The sequence below is a fragment of the Halichoeres trimaculatus genome, unplaced genomic scaffold (genome assembly GCF_033239565.1).
Source record: "Halichoeres trimaculatus isolate MK-OKI-2021-1 unplaced genomic scaffold, fHalTri1.1 fHalTri1_scaffold_8, whole genome shotgun sequence".
NCBI classification, from domain to species: Eukaryota; Metazoa; Chordata; class Actinopteri; order Labriformes; family Labridae; genus Halichoeres; species Halichoeres trimaculatus.
Window position 1 is genome coordinate 14,981,714 of NW_027437186.1, and position 21,362 is coordinate 15,003,075.

General features: G+C 39.3%; 1 protein-coding gene across 1 annotated transcript in view; it reads right to left on the reverse strand.

The window, feature by feature from the left end:
- Positions 1 to 21,362, reverse strand: part of epas1b (endothelial PAS domain protein 1b) — a 61,231-nt gene that overhangs the window by 12,891 nt on the left and 26,978 nt on the right. Inside the window, exons 2-6 of the mRNA XM_074676491.1 lie at positions 15,756 to 15,946; positions 11,205 to 11,350; positions 9,745 to 9,832; positions 6,207 to 6,325; positions 5,559 to 5,761 (exon numbers count right to left, since the gene is read on the reverse strand). Of these exons, the coding sequence (XP_074532592.1) occupies positions 5,559 to 5,761; positions 6,207 to 6,325; positions 9,745 to 9,832; positions 11,205 to 11,350; positions 15,756 to 15,946 (747 nt within the window). The remainder of the gene's footprint in view (positions 1 to 5,558; positions 5,762 to 6,206; positions 6,326 to 9,744; positions 9,833 to 11,204; positions 11,351 to 15,755; positions 15,947 to 21,362) is intronic.

The window sequence follows — 21,362 nt, forward strand, 5'->3', positions numbered from 1 at the left end:
GAGTGGCAATCAAAACAGACAAATCCTGCTCTCTGTCCTTAACTCCTCCACTTCAAAAGGCTTCACACACGATTTGTAAATCAAACAGAGAGATGCAGAGTCGTCCAAAAACAAGAATTGTTCACATTCCCTGTCTCTGCGATCTCCCTGTATTCCTGAGACCAGCTAATCTCTCTGTAGCTCTCACTGAATCACGAGATCATATTATTAATAAGGATTTTGTATTTGGCTTTAAGTTTCCTCTTTCAAAAGGTCTCCTTTTACTCTTTCAATTCTTTCCAGATTTTCTTTCTCAATAAATACCTCAATAAATTGGGTAAATTAAAGGATTACAGCGGTCCGATTACCGTAAAAGATATGTTGAATGGTTTTAAGGTACTTTAAAGCATTTTTTTAACCCGTAATAGTATGAGTAGAGAAGAAAATCATCTGATCTTGTGTTTGAGGTTTTTTTCACTCATTTATTTAGTTTATTGGGGACTCTCTTCCCCACAGACCATGCTGTGAGAACATTATCCAAACCAACAACAGGAAATGACCCGTGAACACAAGGGTTTGCGGCTATAAGGAGACCGCAGAGGGTAAACTGGGACAAAGAATGCAGACAAATTTGTCAAGCTTTGAGTAAATTAAAGTGACTGGGTCTTAATGAACTGTTATTGCTTTCTGGTTTGGCAGAGTGACAATTAAACAACGTTATTCATCTGGAGATATCCAACATCAGAACAAAAAGCATTTGTAAGTTTGAATGTGTGGATTGGTCATTTATCATTTTTTAGCATTTAGTGTTCTTTGCTCTCTTCATAGCTGCACAACTGTCTGTCACACTGTGGGATGTAAAGTTTAAATGTTCACATATTAGTGTAATATTTCATGTTAGAGATTTTATCATACAGAGCAAAATTAAACCAGTGACAAATACTTTTCATGTGTACACAAGCTGGTTTTAAACAGCAACCAAAACAATGAAAAGTGTCAAATCAAACGATTCACTGGGACAGATTTGCTCTAGCAGCCAACAGAATGATCAACAAGTCACAGAAAAATAGCTCTGATGCGGAAGAAAAAAAACACTTTTCGTTTATTTATCACTAGTTATTAATCTATTGTCATTTTCATTTCTTTTCCAGTTTGTTTTTATTTTCCCTTTTAACTTGTTGTCATACTGTATAGTCTCGTGTCAGTTGCTGGTTATAGTTTTAAAAAAAGCAGTCACAGCAAAACAAATCTACCTCTTGGTACAAATCCAGCAACCTTGAACCTTGGGTGTTATAAATCAATAAGTTCTGTGTTCAGATATAATTTTTTTTTCTTCACTTAACATAAAAACAGGGTAACACTTTATTTTGAGAGTCTGTCTGTTGACATCCAACAACCTATCAGCAGGTAAGTAGTTGAATATCAACCATGTGTCAGTTGATATATGACAAGAATAGGCAACAGACAAGTAAAATACATTCAACTAATTATAAGTGGACTATAAGGTGCATTATTAATAGATATGTAGTTTCATATAAACAGTTTATCAGTTTTTATTTAACAAGACTTATTGATCTATCAGTTGAAATTTTTACCACAGATAAGATGAAGTGAAGCTGCCTCTGGTTTCCCACATGGGATCTTTTTCAGAAAACAATTGTACAGTTGTTTGGGGGAAAACACAAGTATAAGTTAACTGAAATGTTACTATAATTTTGTGTGACTACTTGCAAGAAAAAGTTGACAATCTACAGATAGTCGAATGTCTGTTAATAGCCTGTATGTAAAAATAAGAGAGTCAAGGGACAGTTTTTTTCAAATGTTGTAAAACCTTTAGATGTACCTTATAGTCTACTCATAGTTAGTTGAATGTATGTTACTTGTCTGTTGAGAAATTAACATTGAATATCTACTGATAGCTTGTTGAGTGTCAACAGACAATCAAAATTAAGTGTCACCAAAAACAATAAAATGTTAAACTTTGTGTCAGCTTCTAGTTTTTAAATTCTTTATCGAAAACATATTCATATTTATTGCTTGACAAAAACAGACGAGGCAGCACAACAATGAGTACAAATGAAATACCTGAAAACACAACACACAACTACACATTTAATTACATCATACATGTAATGTCATAACACTGTGCTTCGATGTACTGAATGGCTGTAACATTGTTTTTGGTTAATTCATCATCCTAGAGGGTGATAATTACACATTCCCAGACAAGACGTGAGTCATGAAGATAAACTGTCAGTCAGTGGGATGAATACTACAAGTCTATGAATGATGTAATGCTGAGTGGATCTTTGTGGAGGAGTTTGGGGGGTAAAAGGAAGAGAGAGGGAGAGGAGATGAAGGTCTGCTGGTTCAGAAAAGACTCTTGTCCTCAGATTACATAACACTCACAGATGCAGCCCCAGAGAGGAGGTGGGGAAGGGAGGGGGATGAAAGAGGAGAGACGAGACGAGAGACCAAAGGAAAGGCAAATCTTCAAGCAAAGTGGACGAAATGCAGTCCAAAGGGAGATGGTGAAAAGAGATGAAATTGAGAACACAGTAAATGAGAAACAGGAGCAAAGAACATGAGAAAATATACGAAAAGTTTTTACTGGTCCTTAGAAAACTACTCTGTCTTACTGTCTTACTTCAAAATTCCTCTATAGAGTTTAAAGGTGGTTATAAAACAGTGAATTACAACAGACATCTGTATCTGACTAACACTATGAAACTGCTGTAGATATCAGACTGAGACTGAATTCAAGCCAGAGGAGAGTCCGTTTTAATGTCCTCAAGACACGTTTTTCACCAAGTGATTCAGGACAAGATTACTTAACAAAACAAAAAAAGGGCAAAAGAAGAAAGAGAAGAAGAAAAAGAGGAAGTAAACAGATCAGATGAAGTCCACTGCTTTGCCTACGGGAGTTTTAATGTTTATCAGTATCTTCTGTACGGACACTTTTCCCTCATTTTTCTTATTAAAATCTTGTAATGGTATCACTATAGTTGTAAATCATTATGTGGTGCTATGTCTACATTAATGAGATTGTCTTACAGGTCAATAAAGACCCACAAAATAAGTTTGAACTAATTCGTTGAGCTCCATAATCAGGAGGTGTAGCTGGGACAGAAAAGAAGTGAAAAGAGAAGATAATTGGGCCGTTAATGATTTTACTGTCACATGAACAGTGATGTTGGCAACTGCAGTGTCTCACTGTACTGGGTCCAAGGTGCTCAGTTAGTTAAAACTCTGATTTTAAAAGTTCAGCTGTTACAACTATCCTCCAACCGGCTGAGCCGGTCCAGCTGCTTAACACAACACACAGTGAAACAAAATCAAATCCTAAAGACATTTTTTTTAGAAAAAGTTTTAAAGTCATATTTTGATTTTCATTTAAACTGAATTAAACTTCATGATTTTATTTATTTATTTTATTCTCTTTAATGATTTTAACTTTAAATGCTGTTTGCTTATCTCATTATTGTGTCTCAGTTATCTCTATCCCTAAGGTTGCCAAAAAAACTGGACCAAGACCATTTGATACCTCTATTCACCCCCACGGGGTCTGATTTTAGGATTTAAAAAATATATATATATCTTATTTTTTTTGGTGCAACTTATTTGTCAGTCCTGAAGTGATTGTCGTTCAAATGTTCGGTGTGATTGAACTACAGCCTGAACGTTTGTGGGACTATAAAATTGTTAGCATAAATTTGTTTAGGAAAATCAACATGAACTTTTTGCATCTGTTGTTACTCACCGTCATTCTACTTTTGTTGAATTCTGTTAGAAAATACCTCAAAGAAAGTTTTCATTACGTGAACTGAGCAGCTCTAACATCTGCCAGGTGAGGACTTTGTGACAAAACCTGACCAGAACACCCCTGATAATCACAACAGATCTCAAACAGACCGGATTTGTAGAAGTTGTATAACCTGATGCTGACTCTGTGCGTTGTACCTCCTCCACCACCCCTCTCTCTTTGTACTTTACGTTTCCTGCAGAACTTCCAGCACTATCAGACACGAGCAGACGAAACAGTTCGTCCTTTCCCCTAATGAGTCTTAGTTTCTGCTGGGCCAGGAGGGCGACCCGCCCCATCGTATACTCATTTGTGTAATTGGAGAGAAAATTTGGACAGCTATTTAATTACACCAAAAAAGCGAAACAGAAAGTTTGTCCTAGTTTGTTCCACGGAGACGCACGGACGCGCAGGCATTCAAAAATGAACATTCAGTGACCTTCGTCTTTCATGAGTAATTTGATAGGAAAACACATATGAAGGATTGTGTAACTCAGACCAGTGTGTGTTTGTGTGTGTGTTTTCGTCATAGTCTTTGTGCACAAGAGCCAAAAAAGTGGGGTGCAGACTGTTTTATTTTAGTTTTATTTACCTGGGAAGGACAAATCATTCTACTTCCAAAATCCATCAGCAAACACGACACGAGTGTAACAGCAGAAACGCTCTGTGCTGTCCCACTGACACAGCTGATAAGACAGCAGACAGTAGCTGAAGTGACATCTTTTTTAGGCTCGTCTTCAGGGGTATCTGTGGTCTGGAACAGCTGCCGCAGTCCACCAGTGTCGTGAGAGCATCGTATTAGAGTATTAATGTTTCATCTCTGGCTTACATTTCTCAATGACGCCTCTGCCAAGGCAAACAGAATCAGTCAACACCGTAATCACTCAAAAAGTAGAGTGTGTGTTTGCGGGTGTGTGTAGGGCACACTGTACTTGAGTTGTGTTTTAGTTGGCAGCAGTCCACAGCATGAAAATGTTGCTCTGGTTGACTTATCTGAACTTTTCTCTGATTCTTTAAAAACTCAACAGGTGCATGAAACTTTGTTTTGTGAGACACTGGTTGAGAAGATTTTCTGTTTCAGGCTCAAAATGTGAATTCTCCTTCTCTTTCATTTATTTTAATACTTCTGTCAATGTAGTTGCTTTTAAAACTTCTTCTCAGTGTACCTGTAATTTTTTTTTTATAATATCGGAGTTGCTGCTAGGCACTGTTAGGCACTGTTTCTTTACAATTAATGCTTCATCACACACGATCAGTTTATGTCACTTAAATTTGATGCTTTGCTGTGTGACTCTTACTTTATTGGACGGTAATTTAGGAGCCATCTGACACCAGAATTTCCCTCAGGTTGCTTAAGGTCTTAACATCTCCTTTTAAAAAAGAACTGCAACTCATGCTTATTTGTACTTTAGGACACAGTGTTGGGCTTTGTATGTGTATGAAGGCATTTCAATTTGCGCTTAACTGATTAATAACATAAAAAACACAAATCTGTGCCTCTATTTTTTTTCATCTGGTAAATTTTGCAAAATGATGTACCGTTTGAGATGTTGGGATTAAGATGCTAAAGAAAGGAGCTAATGAGAAGGTGAAGTTGTTGACATACTTTTGAAAAAGGTTTTAAAAAACCCTGAAAAAATGTATATTTTTTTCTATTTACCCGACTTATCCCACTTTAATACCTACAAAGACCTCTCATAGTGACTCCCTTAAAAACCTCCAGCTGTCTGCACTTTTCTTTTCTGTAACGTAACCCCAGGTCTACATCTGAACTTACCTCTCATCACAATAGGTGAACTTCATGTCCATGCTGTGTCTGCTCAGGAAGGTCTTGCTGTCCAGCGGTGTGTCGATGTTAGACGGGTGTGGGATTGGCTCACACATCAAGACAGCACAGGTGAGCGGAGGCTCCTTGAAGCCACACAGCCCTCGTGGAGGGCAGCTGTTGTACATCTTCAGGTGTCCGGTGCAGTGCAGCACCTGGAGGGGAAATTAAATATTAGGTCAGGGGGTTCGGTATTTTGCTAGCCACAAATGTGGATGTGACCCGTACATGACTCCTCAAATAACAGATACTATGCTGTTGTCATCGTAGAAATCTATTTTAACAATGAGTTTATGTCTCTCTGAGGTAAGATTTATGTTCAATTTGAGTTTGTCTGCATAACTGTGACTCAGTTCAAAGAAAGAGAAGAGACAGAGGAGAAGCTGTATTTGGTGCAGAGGTAAAATAATGCTTTTCAGTTACTAAAAATGATTGTGAGAGAAAACCAGTCTGACTTTTTAACACATGGTCACATTCAATCCCTAAAAACAAAAGATATAATGTCTGATGTAGAAATGTTTGGGGTGTGTTTCTTTTCATTTCCTCCACACATGACGTGCAGATGTTGCAGATCCTGTAGACCCCTTCCTCCTCCCTCACCTTCCAGCTGGCTGATTTGAGGTTGACGGTGCGTCCTCTGTTGGTCACTGTGCATTTCATCCTCATGAAGAAATCTCGTTCAGTGCTCAGCTCTTTGCCTTTTTTGCCAAAGCCACTGCCTGAAACACAAACAGTCACGTTTTGACAGATTAAACCAATGTGACTCAAGCAGTGCAGAAGAAAACTTCTTTAAAGTAAAAACAAAACAAAAAAAAACCCACAGCAAATCTGCCTGGGAGAACTCAGTTAATTCATTCTATTTATGCACTGCAAAAAACTGAAATCTCATCAAGTGTTTTTGTCTTATTTTAAGTAAAAAATTGTCTTGTTATTTTTGATATGAGCCCCATTCAACTGGTCAGTCCAGAAAAATGTCTTGTTTTAAGTTATTAAAAGACAAAAATGAGGTCAGAATTGTTTGTAACAAGTAAAAAAAAAATCTGCCAATGGAACACGCAAAGACACTTGTCTTGACTGGTCAGGTGAATCTGGCTCAAATTAGGCCTAAAAAGGCATTTTCTACTGAAAATAAGACAAAAACACTGATAAGGTTTCATTTTTTCTGAGTGTCAAAATGTTTTGCGATGTGTAGACTCTTTAATCAAAATTATAACTTTACTACTTTGATATATTTTTTGTTGTCATCCGTGAGATATCAAATGTACTACTATGATACACTCACAAGCTCACAAACCAACAACTTTTTGTATTAGCAGGGCCATCACAAACAATCTCTCCGTGAATGAAATAGCTCCAAACATCCTACACTTGATTTAAACCCTGCATGCATAAGTTGTGAAGTCACATGGTAAATTTAGACTGGATCACAAACAGCACTCATGGGGCCCGTTAAAGTTTCGTTGGAAAATGTTGCTTAAAATAAAATAACTCAAAATAGCTTCTTATTTTTTGTCCATTGTGAAGAGCTCATAACGTGTGGTCAAGAGGAAATCATTTCTTGACGACAGCTTTACAGCTCAGCTAGGCAGTTTCACTCATGGCCTTTATGGTTTGGCAGTTTTATGAGGCAAGTCTCACTTTTATGAAGACGTGTTTAAGTTTCACTTTGACACATTGGTCCTTTTAAACTGGAAAAATGTGAAACAGTCTGTGATTAATCTTTTACTCTGCTCAGAATCACAAAATGACTCAGTTTAAGGTCAGAGCTGAGATTATTTCTTGTGAGTTAAACTTTTTATTTCTGGCTGAACTCAACCTTCTGTTCAACCTTCTGGGAAAATGGTCAAGGTTGAAACTTGCAGAGGTCTCACACACACACACACACACACACACACACACACACACACACACACACACACACACACACACACACACACACACACACACACACACACACACACACACACACACACACACACAAAGAGAGATAGTGAGGGAGGATGTGAAATTGGGCCAAGCTGTTACATCACAAGGTCAGAGTTCAGGCTCAGAGCCGCAGCCACAGAGCAAAGTGCTGAAGTGTGCCTTTTGTGAATCTGCACATTCACAAGTGTGTCTTTATCTCCACAAAGTTACACTCCCTTTCTGGTCCTAACACAGGAAAAGGTGTTTGTGTATTTATTTTTACTTTAAAGGAGGGAGACTGTAAAATACAAAGTATTTCTCCAACTCAGCTGCTGATAACAGATACCACCTCCAGTTTAGTGACTGTGAATTGTTTCACTTTATTACACTCTTACTTCACCATTTGCAGTCTTACACATTTGTATCAAAACGTCTTTCCAAGACAGAAGCTCACAAAGAAAAGGCAAAAACCCTGCAGTTTCCTGCCACTTTGAATTTTCCTTCTTATTTAATCTTGTGTTGAATTTGTGTGTCTCACTTCTGCACATAGTGGAACATACCAACGCACTTCAAAACAGATAATGCCGAGCTCATCCCTCTCTGACTCTCCCAGAGTCTTTACTCGTCTCCTTCCCTCACGCTCTCAGCGCTTATCAACGCCTTCCCCTTGCAATGCACACACACTCACACACACACACTCACTGCATTTCTCTGCTGTATCTCCCTTTAGGTTGCCCTCTATATGGTCCCTGGCCTTCTGTTCCCATATTTGTTCTGGACACTTGTTCATGAGATAGATGGTATTATGCAACACCTGACATGTTGTTTTTGCCTCTTTTCCTACGATTAAGTTCTGTGTTACATACAGAGGCAGAAGAGCGGTGAACGATGGAGGACTTAAAATTTTCTTTCACCATTCAGTGAGAGCTAAGAACATTTTCATTCATGATTCATTAGGGAAACACTTTCTATAGAGTAATCATAACAAGCTTCACAGCTGCTATGAAACAGTGTCCACTTTCACATTTTTAATGTCAACATTAGTGAATGACAGCAACAGTGAAATAAACAGTGCTTAACAAATCTATAAGACCACCAGTGCATGGTGTTTGCTACCACTAAATATGAAAATACTTTTTTAAAAATTATTTTGTAATATTTAATCCACCAGGATGTGTAGACTCATAAATCAAAATGATAACTTTACTAATTTAATATAATTTTTGTTGTCATCCATGAGATATCAAATGTACTATTTTACAAAAAATCAATTTTTTTTTTAAAGAACATCAATATTTTTACTTGTATTTCTGAAAATAAACAATTAAGTGTGTTGTATGTTACTTCTTTATTATTTTTTGACTTCTCAGACAATTCCAGTTGAAATATGAATTTGTCACCCCTTTTCCAAATGGTGAAATGTAGAAAACTCACTGAGAAAAAGATGTTTCATGAAGCTGGATGCTCTATTCCATTTTATGATAGGTGGTCTGATACATTTGTTAAGCACTGTAGTTTCCCACCACAGGCCATGTTTTGGACTTAAATGCACTTTATGTGTATTCCTGTGCCAGTGTTTGCACAACTTGAGCTTGGTGAGTAATATTTACTTTGGGTGTTTTTGAAGCACATTGCATAAGTGAGTGCTTTATTGTTTGCTTTGAGACAACTACTCACACAAAGCTCAGGCAAATGATCTGTCATCCAAAACATTTCTTCCATCCACCTCACAAACACTCACGTCTACGAGCAATTTTGCACGAGATAATGAGACGGCCGCTGGACTAAGTCAGCACATCTCCAAAACTGCAGCTACAGTTGGGTATTACATGTTCAGTGGCAACCAAACGAGGTCCGAACGAGGCTCGAGGGAGTAAAACCAGAGGAGGACAAGACTTGCCTTGATCTGTAAATCCTTAAATAGATTGTAACTTTATTTCTGTGGTTAATTCATGCTTCCCAGAGGAAGTCGTGGGTCTTTATTGACTACTGTGAGTGTTTCTGTGTTGCAGAGTAACTCTGACAAAATGTATTTCATAGTCTAATGGGCAGATTGCCATGTGGATTACTGAGACTGTTTATGCTTTTATGGTCCAGACCGGTTACATTGAATTGACCCCATGACCACTGCTCTGGGAACACATCCAGAAGGTGACATACAGGAGTTGTTTAGCACTGATCAGGATTAGTAACAGCGGGTAATACAGGATAACAGTCTACGATTTTCACTTACCGGCTGTCTTTAGGCTGAGATTTTCTCTGATCTCCTCGTGGTCACATGGATGAGTGAAGTCAAAGATGCTGTGGCCTGTAAGGTCCACCTTAAAAACAAAACAAAACAAAACAAAAAACACATTTATAAAAAACAAGGTTTGAAATGTTTTAATCTTTATACTCTGCAGCAGAAACATCAGTGGCTTGATTGGATTAATGAAAAATAAGAACTGGGTTGTTGTGTCCACTCCAAAAACTCATACTGTTTCGACACATAGAAGGTAAAAGTCTGGGCAGAAAGTTGACTAAAATAACTTTTGCACCACTATACCTCTGTCATTTGATTTTGTAAGTTGGCGCCAGATGAAAAAAGAGCGCTGAATACAGTTAAAGTTGGACCTTGATGCCTGGCCTAGACATACTTGAACATTATCAGTTTTAAATGTCCCATATTATGCAAAAATCACATTATTAAGTCTTTTAGTGAAATTTGTGGGTCTTTGGCTTTCCTCCCAGTCCACAAAATGTGATATTTAATGACGTAACCTGTACTTAGTAGTGCTTGTGAATGTAAAATCCTGACCTAAAACGACCTGTTTGGATTTTGGGGATTTGCCGGCGTCGGCGATTCCCTTTTTTTACCAATTAGGAGCAAGACTGACCTGATTGGTCCACCGGAGCAGATACCCCCGAACCCCCTCCCCACTGCTAAAGAGAAATCTCTCTAGCAGTGGGGAGGAGAATGCCAAAGTTGAAGAGCCATCACTGCTCTGTTTTTGGCTGTAAACAGCCACATAGTTCCATGCACAAGCTTCCCATCTCAGAAGAAGACAAGACTAAGTGGCTAGAGTTCATTTATCAAGGAAATGTGCCAGCTACACTCAGTAAAACTGTGCATGTGTGAGCAAGTCACTTCACGGCCGACTGCTTTTCCAACTTTGGACAGTACAACAGAGGGCTAGCGAATAGACTGGTCCTGAATCCAGGCGCATTACCAACAATCTGCCAACAAACCTCGGATCCTGGAAATGTGAGTATTTTAAATGCTGTGTGCTGTGGAGCAGATGTAAGAGCTTTTCCTCAGTGTCCCCCCTGTCTCTGTGTTAGCTTCAGGATGCTAACTTTAGCTGCAGTTAGCCTGTTGTTTTAGCCTGTAATGTTATGGTAAATGAGCTTGTGGCTGTTTTCTAAACATTGTACACTTGGAGCAGTAAATGAACTGATTTGATCATACAGTAGTTGATTTTTAAATTTGATTTTATTTACTGTTTTTTTTTTATAAAGCCAGCTTGTATGGTGTGAATATGTACATTTTTTGAAGACTGTACCAAAAAATAGAAGCAGAATCTGCTTTAATAATTCATTTCTATTTTGCTCATTTACTTAGTTTTTGATTCCTGTTAATGACAGGATGTGTTGCCTGTCTTCACGTCTCTTTGTCCAAGTCCTAGTACACAACACACTTTAAAAGCTGTTTACCTGTGTGAGCCCCATGAATTTGTTGATGTTCTCAGACAGGTATATCATGTCCCCGTCTGACGTCACCACGGTGACAAAGCCCTCCAGTGACTTCAGGTACAGGCTGTCCATCTGTGCATCCCCGTCGCTGTCACCACTGCTGCAGCCTGAAAAACAATGTGTGTCACATTCACGTTTAAGCAGCGACCATGAAAACAGTGCAGATGTACCAAGCTCTATTATGGAAGCTAGAAGACCACAGAGCAACACAAGCATGTTTACAACCTGCTTCAAAAATAGTTCTGCTTTCTTAACCTCATTTATATTTACCAAAACTATGGCAGGTGAAGTGTTTCATAACTTATTTGTTTTAAAAAAAGTTGTGAGAAATGAGGCGTGACTGGGGTGTGGCTGATTTGACTGACACCTGGGCACATGAGTTGTTTACAAAGCAGCAAGGCCGTTCCCTCAAGTTAACATTTACAGTATGGTGACTGCCAGCGCTGGGACGCAAAACCAAAACAGAAAACCAATCAGTGACATCACTAGGCTGCCTCCATCTTTCAGACAGTCCGAGCTCACAGTTTGCAGCTTTGAATTCAGTGCACAATCTAATTTGCTGTTACTGCAATTGATAAAATGAGAGGTTTCACATTATGAAGTGTTTCTGGTAGTCTGCAAACATCAGGCTTGTTTTTCCTTCTTGAGGCTTTGGCTCTAGGCCAAAACAAACCAGTGTAGCCTCTTCCTGCCTCTCAGGCCACTCCCGACCCTGGCCCCCCCTACTGACAAATTATACCCAAAACTACACAAGCAGCCTTAATAGCTGCTCGCTTTCAGAGCATGACTTACACATTACGCAATTATGTGCAAACATGTTCAAGGCTGCATCCAAACATTTATACACAGAGACTCCAGTGTGTCCACCATGTCTTGCTGAACTGCTAATTAATTCCCCCCACCCAAAAAAAAAAAAAAAAAATCAGCTACCAACGAGTCTGCCTCGATCTGAGTGGCTGTGTGTGTGTGTGTGTGTGTGTGTGTGTGTGTGTGTGTGTGTGTGTGTGTGTGTGTGTGTGTGTGTGTGTGTGTGTGTGTGTGTGTGTGTGTGTGTGTGCGTATGCTAGCTTCATTCTGAACAAAGCCCAGTAGCCGGTCCGGGTGGGGGTGTTTGCAATTCCTCCAGTGTGCTTCCCTGAGATAAGAGAGTTCAGTTCTCAAGGCTCCAGTCGAGGCCTGGGGCTTGAGTTTGGAGCTGGATCCACATAGCCTTAACCCCCAGGGGAGACTGGAACTTTCTCATGGGTCCTGAAGAGCTGAAGGAGACTCTCGGGGCCTGGTCCAAAGTCCAGCAGCACCTTTGGCCTACATACTTTGCTGTGATTACCAGTCATTTGGACCAAGACGCACTTTTCCTCCCTCTCTGTTGTTCTTTGGTTGCATAACTGACCCTGTTTGAAAATAATGGGGTGCAGAAAGAGCGTCTGATAGGGACAGCTGCTGCTCTGATAATCATTTCCTCTCCTTTTTTTTTTCAACATTTGTTTTTGGTGCACTGGACAGAATGAAGCCACAGGACAGAGAGTTCATTTGAGACTATCATAGCTTCAATTAAAGTAAAACTCTCTGACTTCAGATTTTCCCTTTGAAATTACACTTTCTTTGGTGTCTGCTCATGTCACTGTTTGAAAACAGGCTGAAGGGTGTGCAACGTGACAAAGGGGTCTGAGGAAGCCCTGTCTACGTCATCTACTCTCTGATCTCAAAAACCTTTCATTTTTGATGTTTCTGTTTTCATGGCAAAAGATAAAATAAAAGACAATAAAACATTTCATTTCATAAAAATATGGAGATACTAAAAATAAATTATATGAGCTTTTAAAAAACTGTATATCACAAAATATGTCTTGATAATCCCACAATAAGGTTAAAACTGGAGATGTCCCACTATAACTTTTTGGATTATGACAAATCATACAATTTAACAGCATTAACTAACAATTAATTACAAATTGTTACGTTTCTCTTCTACTTTACCTTAAGGACAATTTAATTTTCAAGATTTTAATACCTTCATCAACATAGGATATGTGGGCAAATATGTTGGCTTTATGAAAATTTAACTATTTTGTCTTTGCAACAAACCAAAAATATGGCACACATAATATCCCAAATAGTGTAGATGTGTCTGCTCTCACATTGGGAACAATAAGGCTGTGCTGGATAGTTTGCTACAGAGATGCATGGACTAGTGTAGTGTTTTTTTGCATCTCAGGAAGCAGTATCTGAGGATTGATGAACTCCAGTTGTAACTCTTCACACAGTAAATGCAAACAACTCTGGTCTTGTGGAGAGACTAAAGACCTTGATAGCTCAAGTTACTTTTAACCCATCAGCAACTGAGACATGCACAAGCCCACTCTGCTACTGGTGTCTGGATTGCTGGACCAGATCTCACTCCACTTTTCCCTATCAGACTGTCACAGCTGTGTCAGCTGATTTCCAAAGTCTCAAGTCCAGTCTAAGATATTAATAAAAACTAACACCTTTTGCTATAGTTTCAAACAATCATGTGATATATGGTGAAGATTTTCCAAATTCTGATTTTATATGACCCTTGGGTTCATGTGACCCCTGTGTCGCTTTTGCTCTTGAAAATAAATCCCCTTCGCCATGAGGTTTTGACCTATCAGTCACTTTAACTCAGCCAGAGGAAAATAAAACAAATCTTTAGTATTTGCAGAAAAGATGTTTGAAAAAAATAGAGCTGCCAGGTGGTTTCAGCATGGATACTTCTTACAGTTTCAGAGGGAGACTATACAATAAGGTTTACGATGTGTTGAGGAATTCATTTGGATAACCTCCCCAAGAAGCTCACTTTCATTTAGGACACGACTGTTTTGAATTCTAGGTTATGTAAAAAATTACCTCCTAATCTGTACATCTCTGTTCCTCAGGTCTTTCATTACATAACTGAGTTGTGCAGCAGCTTGCGTATGTACTTTCTTACTTTTTGGTGCTTATACGCTCAGTGTGTGTGTGTGTGTGTGTGTGTGTGTGTGTGTGTGTGTGTGTGTGTGTGTGTGTGTGTGTGTGTGTGTGTGTGTGTGCACAGGCCAGCATGTTTGGCGCCAAGGCAGTCGGCTGTTATGGCTAGTGAGGATGATGCCAGCAGCAGCTGAACGATGGGCAGAGCTCGTCGCTTCCTCTCCAATCTGTGCTTCTATCACGGAGCAATCAGACGAGTTTGATAACACTCAATCTGCTGCTGCATCGCACGGATCTCCCTGTCCTCCTTTCTCCTCTCCTCTCCTCTCTCCTCTGCTTTCCTACGCTTACTACTTCAACTCCTCCTCCTTTTCATAGGCTCTCCTTCCCTGACACACAAGCCTTCTTCTGTCCTCCTGTTCACCTCTATCTCTCCCTGTACAAATATCAACTTTCCTACACCTCTTCACCTTAATAACATGATTTCCTTACCCTTCATGGACTTTTTTACAGTGATATAACACACCCATTGGACTATTTTACGATGCTGACTTTAAACTGAAGATCATTTTGAACTATACTTTCTGAATAAATAGTGCTATAACAATAAATCAGGGTGGTTATTTCTGTTTGTGATTGATGAATTAGATGTAGGAAGTAGCTGTCACTGTTGTTTAAGGAAGTATTACTCCTTGTATGCATTACAGCTTCCCGGCAAACAATGCAAAGTAGTTTATAAAAATACAACAGGAGTTATATAAGGAGTGAATGATGGCAGAATAAAACGTCAAGTGGTGCTGTAAAGATAAACAAATAGGGTTAAGCTCGTGTATTAATCAGAATGTTTTCCTGTTTCACCACCAGCTTGTCATTACAATGGCCGGCTGAGCAGTGAGCTGTTCTTCAAAGCTAGGGCCTGATTTTTAATGATGGATCACTGTTGGATCAGGTTTCAAGGATATAAATAAAACCAGGAGGAAAGCATCTGAGAAGAAATTCAGGTTCAATCCAAGTTATATTAGAGATGACACTTCAAATAAAACATGAACGTATGCTCAGCTCAGTAAAGTCGTCAACATTTCATGCTTTAAATCAATTATTGCATCAAAAATGAGTGTATCTAGATGCTGATAAAATAAGGAACCAGATTTATTTTTGTTCGATTCACGGAGGATAATTTATGTCTGGGTGTAAAAGTCCCACTTCACCATCTGTTCTGAGTAAACTTAGCCTACTTCACAAACAGTTTTGGACCTCTGCTAAACCAGAATAAACTGTTTATGTCTAAACACCCTGTTGACTACTGTGATGCTCTACAGGTTGTTTGATTTCTTCGTTCTCTGATCTCACTTTGAGACTCAGACGAAGTGGAGGAATGTCAGAACAATAGGTCTGCTCTTTTGTGGAGCTTCCTCGGCGTCTAATTTTAAACACCACAAACGGAAGGGAAAGAAATGTAACAAAAAAAAAAAGGAGTGACAAATACTTTCCTCCTTTACGGGATAATTAGTCACACGTAGCAACACAAAGACAAAGACACAAAAAAATCTGTGAAGACAGAAGCAGCGTGTTGTGTACTCTCACCTGTAGTGAGCAGCGTGCGTGTGCGCAGGAAGCTGATAGCCAGCCTCATGATGGAGGCCTTGTCCAGGTGAGCGCTGACGCTGTGGGGTAAAGGCAGCTGGTGAGCCAGGTCGTAGAAAACTTCAGTCTCTTTGCTGCGTCTGCAGCGAGCTGCATCTCGAGACTTCTCCTTACGCCGCTCTGAGCTGCTCCTGCACACAGACACAGAGAGAGGGACAGTTAAGACTTCAGTTTTACGATCCCACGAACCGCCAGTTTGATTTACTGAGTCTTGATATCTTAGATCAAATCTTTTTTGGCCATGGATGGATTTCTTTTGACCCTTCAGATTCATGGCATCATGAATAAATCCTGAATGAATATTTCTATTCTGTGTTCTGACAGAGGATTCACTACAGCACAAAAATCCCCCTATTGCAATGACAGAAGCATCATATGTTACTGTACACAGTTTCACACTTAGTTACACTGAAGTTCACTTGAGTTTATACTGAAGACATTACATTTTGGGCTCTAATACCACATTACATACAGTAAACAAACATCTTATCATCCTTATTGAGCCTTTGACAATCACTCAGTTGCAAACACAAACATGTATCGTAAGACCGAGCAACAATTATTCTAACTCCAGTTGAACCTTTTTTTTTCTCCATCACAACACAAGTTGCACATGTCATCAAGATTACAATTATTCATCCAGCTTTTTTTTTATTAATAACTGTCAGGTTATTCAGAGAGAGTGGATGGAGCAGAAAACAGGCAGCGAGTGGGGGATGACAGGTCAAAACAAATGTGTGGTGTTTTACATTAACATTTAAATTCAGCTGCTTGTCTTTTTTAAACTCTAATTATTTGTTTAGAAAATCAATTCCCCTGTCTTTTCTAGCCTCACAGAAATTTATTTAATTTTTGAGAGCAGACATTATAAAAATACAGCTGGTGTTATTTAAAGCTCTTATCCTATCTCCAATAAACTGCGGCTCAGCTGTGTCCAGCCCTTTGTGTTTGTTCAGTGTGTTCTATTTGATTCAGATTGAGTAAGGCCGTTATTTGATTTAACTACGTGTTTGGAGCTGAGCCACCATGACGCTCCTTGTCAGGTTAGACGGCATGAATAATAGACAAATTGTCTCTAAAAAAAACCCTGCCAGGCCAAGTGATTATGCTCATTTCCTCAAAATAATTTTCTTGTTGCTAAAAGAAGACAGCTTTGGACAAAAAACATGCTACATGATAAAACACTTATTGAAATTAAGCTGTACAACTGGAAAGTGACAAAACAAAGAGCTGTCTCAAAACTCTACACGACACCTGCATAATGCCTGGATTCTGCCAGCCAGTCTGCTGAGCCAGTTTCTAAGTATATATATATATTTTACATTCACTGACCCTTTTCCTCTAAAATGACTTAAATCAGACTCAAAAGTCCTGACAGACACCCAGAAGTTCAGACGCTGCATGCACAGCGAACCATGTTAGGACATCACACATGGAGTTTAGTTTTGTCTGAGTGCTATCTTTCACACATAGGAACATATATAGAAACTACAACTTCACACTGTAAGTCATTCAGCAGCTGCATAACTCTCTGTTAAAGTGTGTACAGTGGTGCTCAATATTACCTCAAAAAGAGTAAAACAATATATCCACCATAGACTTGAAAGCTGTATCAGAGACAAATGGGGGACATCACAGAAACTATACTTTTATGTAGCACAGTTTGTGCTCTGGACCAGGGGCAGTGATCTATTAAGAACTACAAGAAACTACTTAAAGCTTGAATTCATGCATGCTGGCCCTACAATGTAATACATCCTAAAACTACTGCAGCCATCCAGGACAGACAACAATTGGTTGGAATAGTTCAATATGTAGCAGTACAACATATTCACAACACCTGACAGCTGATCCGTCAACTTTTTCTTACATGGCTGTGTCAAGATCTTGGTTATGATTGCTCAGTCCTCCACAGTGACTTAATTTGCAATAACAGACTTTATCAAAAGTGCAGCTCATCTTCTGTTAGCTTTTAAATGACGGAAAACCCAACAACTGTTGAGAGGAGGAGGGAGAGGACTCAGAGTGAATCCCAAAGCTCCACAAGTTTCATCCTCACTTCCTCCTTGTGTCATTCACTTGCGTCTCAGTCTCTTCCAGCAGACATACATGGGAGAGATGCAAGGAAACAAAGAGAGGAGAGAGGAAACAAATTCTGCTTTGAGAGAAATGAGATGTCCTTTTCTTCGGAGCATTACCGCTGATCCATTGGATCATCTGTCAGTCAGCTCTAACAGCTGCTTGTGTGTCCGCACATGTGTGCCATAACAACTCTGATAAAATATGAATATTAACAGTGCTTTGTCTTCGTTTGACTCCTGCTGAACGAACACTCTCACAACTAACAGCTCTTTGTGTCCTGTTTAGAAGCACATGGATCACTCTACCGGTAAAATGCGTCATTATTAGATTAATTATTAATTATTAAGCCTTTATCTCGTGTGTATCTGATTGTGAACTCTGAACCCTATTAAAATAAACTAGTTTATAATGTGTCAGGAACACTCTTTACAAACTCCATGCACATGAATGAAACTTAATAAACTGAAAAGAAAATGTAACAAGTGTGTGTCTGTATGTTTGTGTGTGTGTGTGTGTGTTTGTGTGTGTGTGTGTGTGTGTTTGTGTGTGTGTGTTTTTCCAAACAGATTTTTCTTTCAGACTTAAATTCTCTTCATATAGAAAAAGAGAATCAACAGGAACATGAATGAGAGAAATAACTGATCACAATTATTGTTTTTTCTATCAATGTTGTATATGAATGTTTTCATTGGATGACAAATCTGATCCAAACAGTTATAAAAACTTGATATTGACTTTCTGTCCAAATGACTTTATGACAGTTTTGTTCAGTATTGAGTGCTTTAAACTCACATTGAACACTTTTTATTTCAACCTTATGACCTGTTTCAGAACGATCCTGTGACTGTTTTGGCTCTGTCTTATGGCTATCATTAAACTCCGGTGATGTGGCGTTTCAAAGAAGACACTGCAGGGTCCAATCAGTGCTTGATATCCCAGAGGTTTTGAGCCTCCACAGAGCTGTAGGGTTTTTGCATGTCAATCAGCTGAACTGTGCCTCTGATTGGGCAAATTTGTGATCCCATATTATGCAAAAATCACTTTATGAAGTCTTTTAGTAAGATTTGTGGGTCTTTGTCTTTCCTCCCAGCCGACAAATTGTGATATTTAATAACAAAACCTGTACTAAGTAGTGCTTGTGAACGTAAAATCCTGACCTAAAAAGAGCTGTTTGGATTTGGGGGATTTGCTGACGTCAGCGATTCCCTTTTTTGACCCATCAGGAGCAAGTCTGACCTGACTGGTGCAGAGCAGACACCCCCGCACACCCTCCCTGCCCACTCCTCTCCCCGCAGCAGCCGAGAAGAATGCTGGAGTTGAAGGGCTATCACTGCTCTGATTTTGGCTGTAAACAGCCACATAGTTCCATGCACAAGCTTCCCATCTCGGAAGAAGACTAGACTAAGTGGCTTGAGTTCATTTATCAAGGAAATGTGCCAGCTACACTCAGTAAAAGTGTGCATGTGTGTGCTAGTCACTTCACAGCCGACTGCTTTTCCAACTTTGGACATTACAACACATGGCTAGCGAATAGACTGGTCCTGAATCCAGGCGCATTACAAATCATACGGCAACAAACCTGGGACCCTGGAAATGTGAGTATTTTAAATGCTGTGTGCTGTGGAGCAGAGGTAAGAGCTTTTCCTCAGTGTCCCCCCTGTCTCTGTGCTAGCTTCAGGATGGTAACTTTAGCTGTGGTTAGCCTGTTGTTTTAGCCTGTAATGTTATGGTAAACAAGCTTCACTGTTTTCTAAACATTGTACACTAGGAGCTCTTGGCAAATGCGGGAGAGCGGGGCGATATCAGCGGTGGCTCATATACATATGAAGGCCGCGCCCACTTGATTTATTGGCTTTTTAGACCAAAACATGTTACTACCGTTTCATGAAGACATCAATGATCCATATTAAACTGCAGAAAAGGAGCAGAATATGGGACCCTTAATATCTTTTTAACTGCAGAGTTAGACAGCCCCCCCCCCCTGTACAGCGTGTGCTGTTACAGAAATTAACTATTCAGATGAGAAACCTTTTTTTTTTTTTACCAGGCTGCATTTTTATATGACAAACTGCAGATTTTAGCACTTCTGGGTTGCACCATATATTTTCAGACTGTAGGTTGCTGCTTGTTGTCTTCTCGCTCATCGCTCCTCCGATCAGTCTTCTGATAACTTTGGGATGCCGCTCAAAATGGCAGCGCAGAGAGCACTTCTGGCTTTGGGATTCACCAACAGAATCCATCAGCCATGACAGAGAAATCTTTATAAATGAGAAATGACACATTTAGGATTCCACTCCTCAAACACAACCCAGTCACTATACATTGTCCCTTACAAAGTGTGTAGCTCTGAAACCAGAAATCTTGTACGCTAAAATGAAACCTCCAGTAGTTTAATATTTCTGTGTCAGTTTTAATCACAACTGAGAAAAGCTTATCAAGCTGCAATACAAACAAAAAAGTCATCACACCTCTGTGACATTGCACTTTCTTGTTTTTCAGTTCAATGAAATGACACACGCAACAAAAAAAGGGCGTCATCCAAATCTTAACCACAGTACAATACTAAATGTAAGAGGCCAGGAAATGTGTGCAACACATCTTTCTAAACAGGGAAAAGTATAGAAACTCATTAGAGTCAGAGGAAATGTGGTTTACACCCAGTGAAATAAAATCATTACCAGCCTCACAACAGAGACATTTTTATCATTTCTGCTGTTGCCACATTTATGCTCAAGGACCTCACGTGTAACAGAGAGGCTATTCTTCTGTCATCACAACATAAAAATTAGGAAATGTTAACAGAGTGCCAGTTAGTCTCAAACGTCACTGCAGGTCTAATAAAAACTACTCAAGTCCCACGAGAAGGATTAAAGAGTCTTCCTACCACATTTAAATGATGGCTGTTCTCCACAGCTTGAGAGTGAGCATGTTGTGTTTTAACATGAGCACAGCACGAAATCAGATTAAGCTTAAACACATCTGCACCAACAAAGAGCTTTGAGGCGTCTGATCTGTCTGCAGGCTCTGTGACCATGATAACTTCAAAAAACCACAACAGATGAGCTGAGGCTCTGCTGAACTCTGGATACCCTCCACTTGTGTGGTGACACCATGTTTTTATCTCAGGAGATCAGGTTTGTACTACACACAAGGAATGAAAAGTAAAAAATCTAAACAGACAACGATGTAATAAAACCATTAAAAAAACTCAAAGTGAGGGGTAACAAAACTGACTGTGAACTGCGCAGCCACACAGTGGATCATCAGGCTCAGTGGCTGGAACTTAAAACACAAATTGATATTAATAAATAAATGTAAAAGCATACAATAAATACAATTCAGCACCACAAAGAATGCCTGTGTCAGCTTTGAACCAACAAGAATCTGCTCTCCCGTAGACTCTGTTTGTTAAGTGGGATCTTTGGCATAAGTGAAAATTGTGTTTTGTGAGCAGAACCAAAGGCT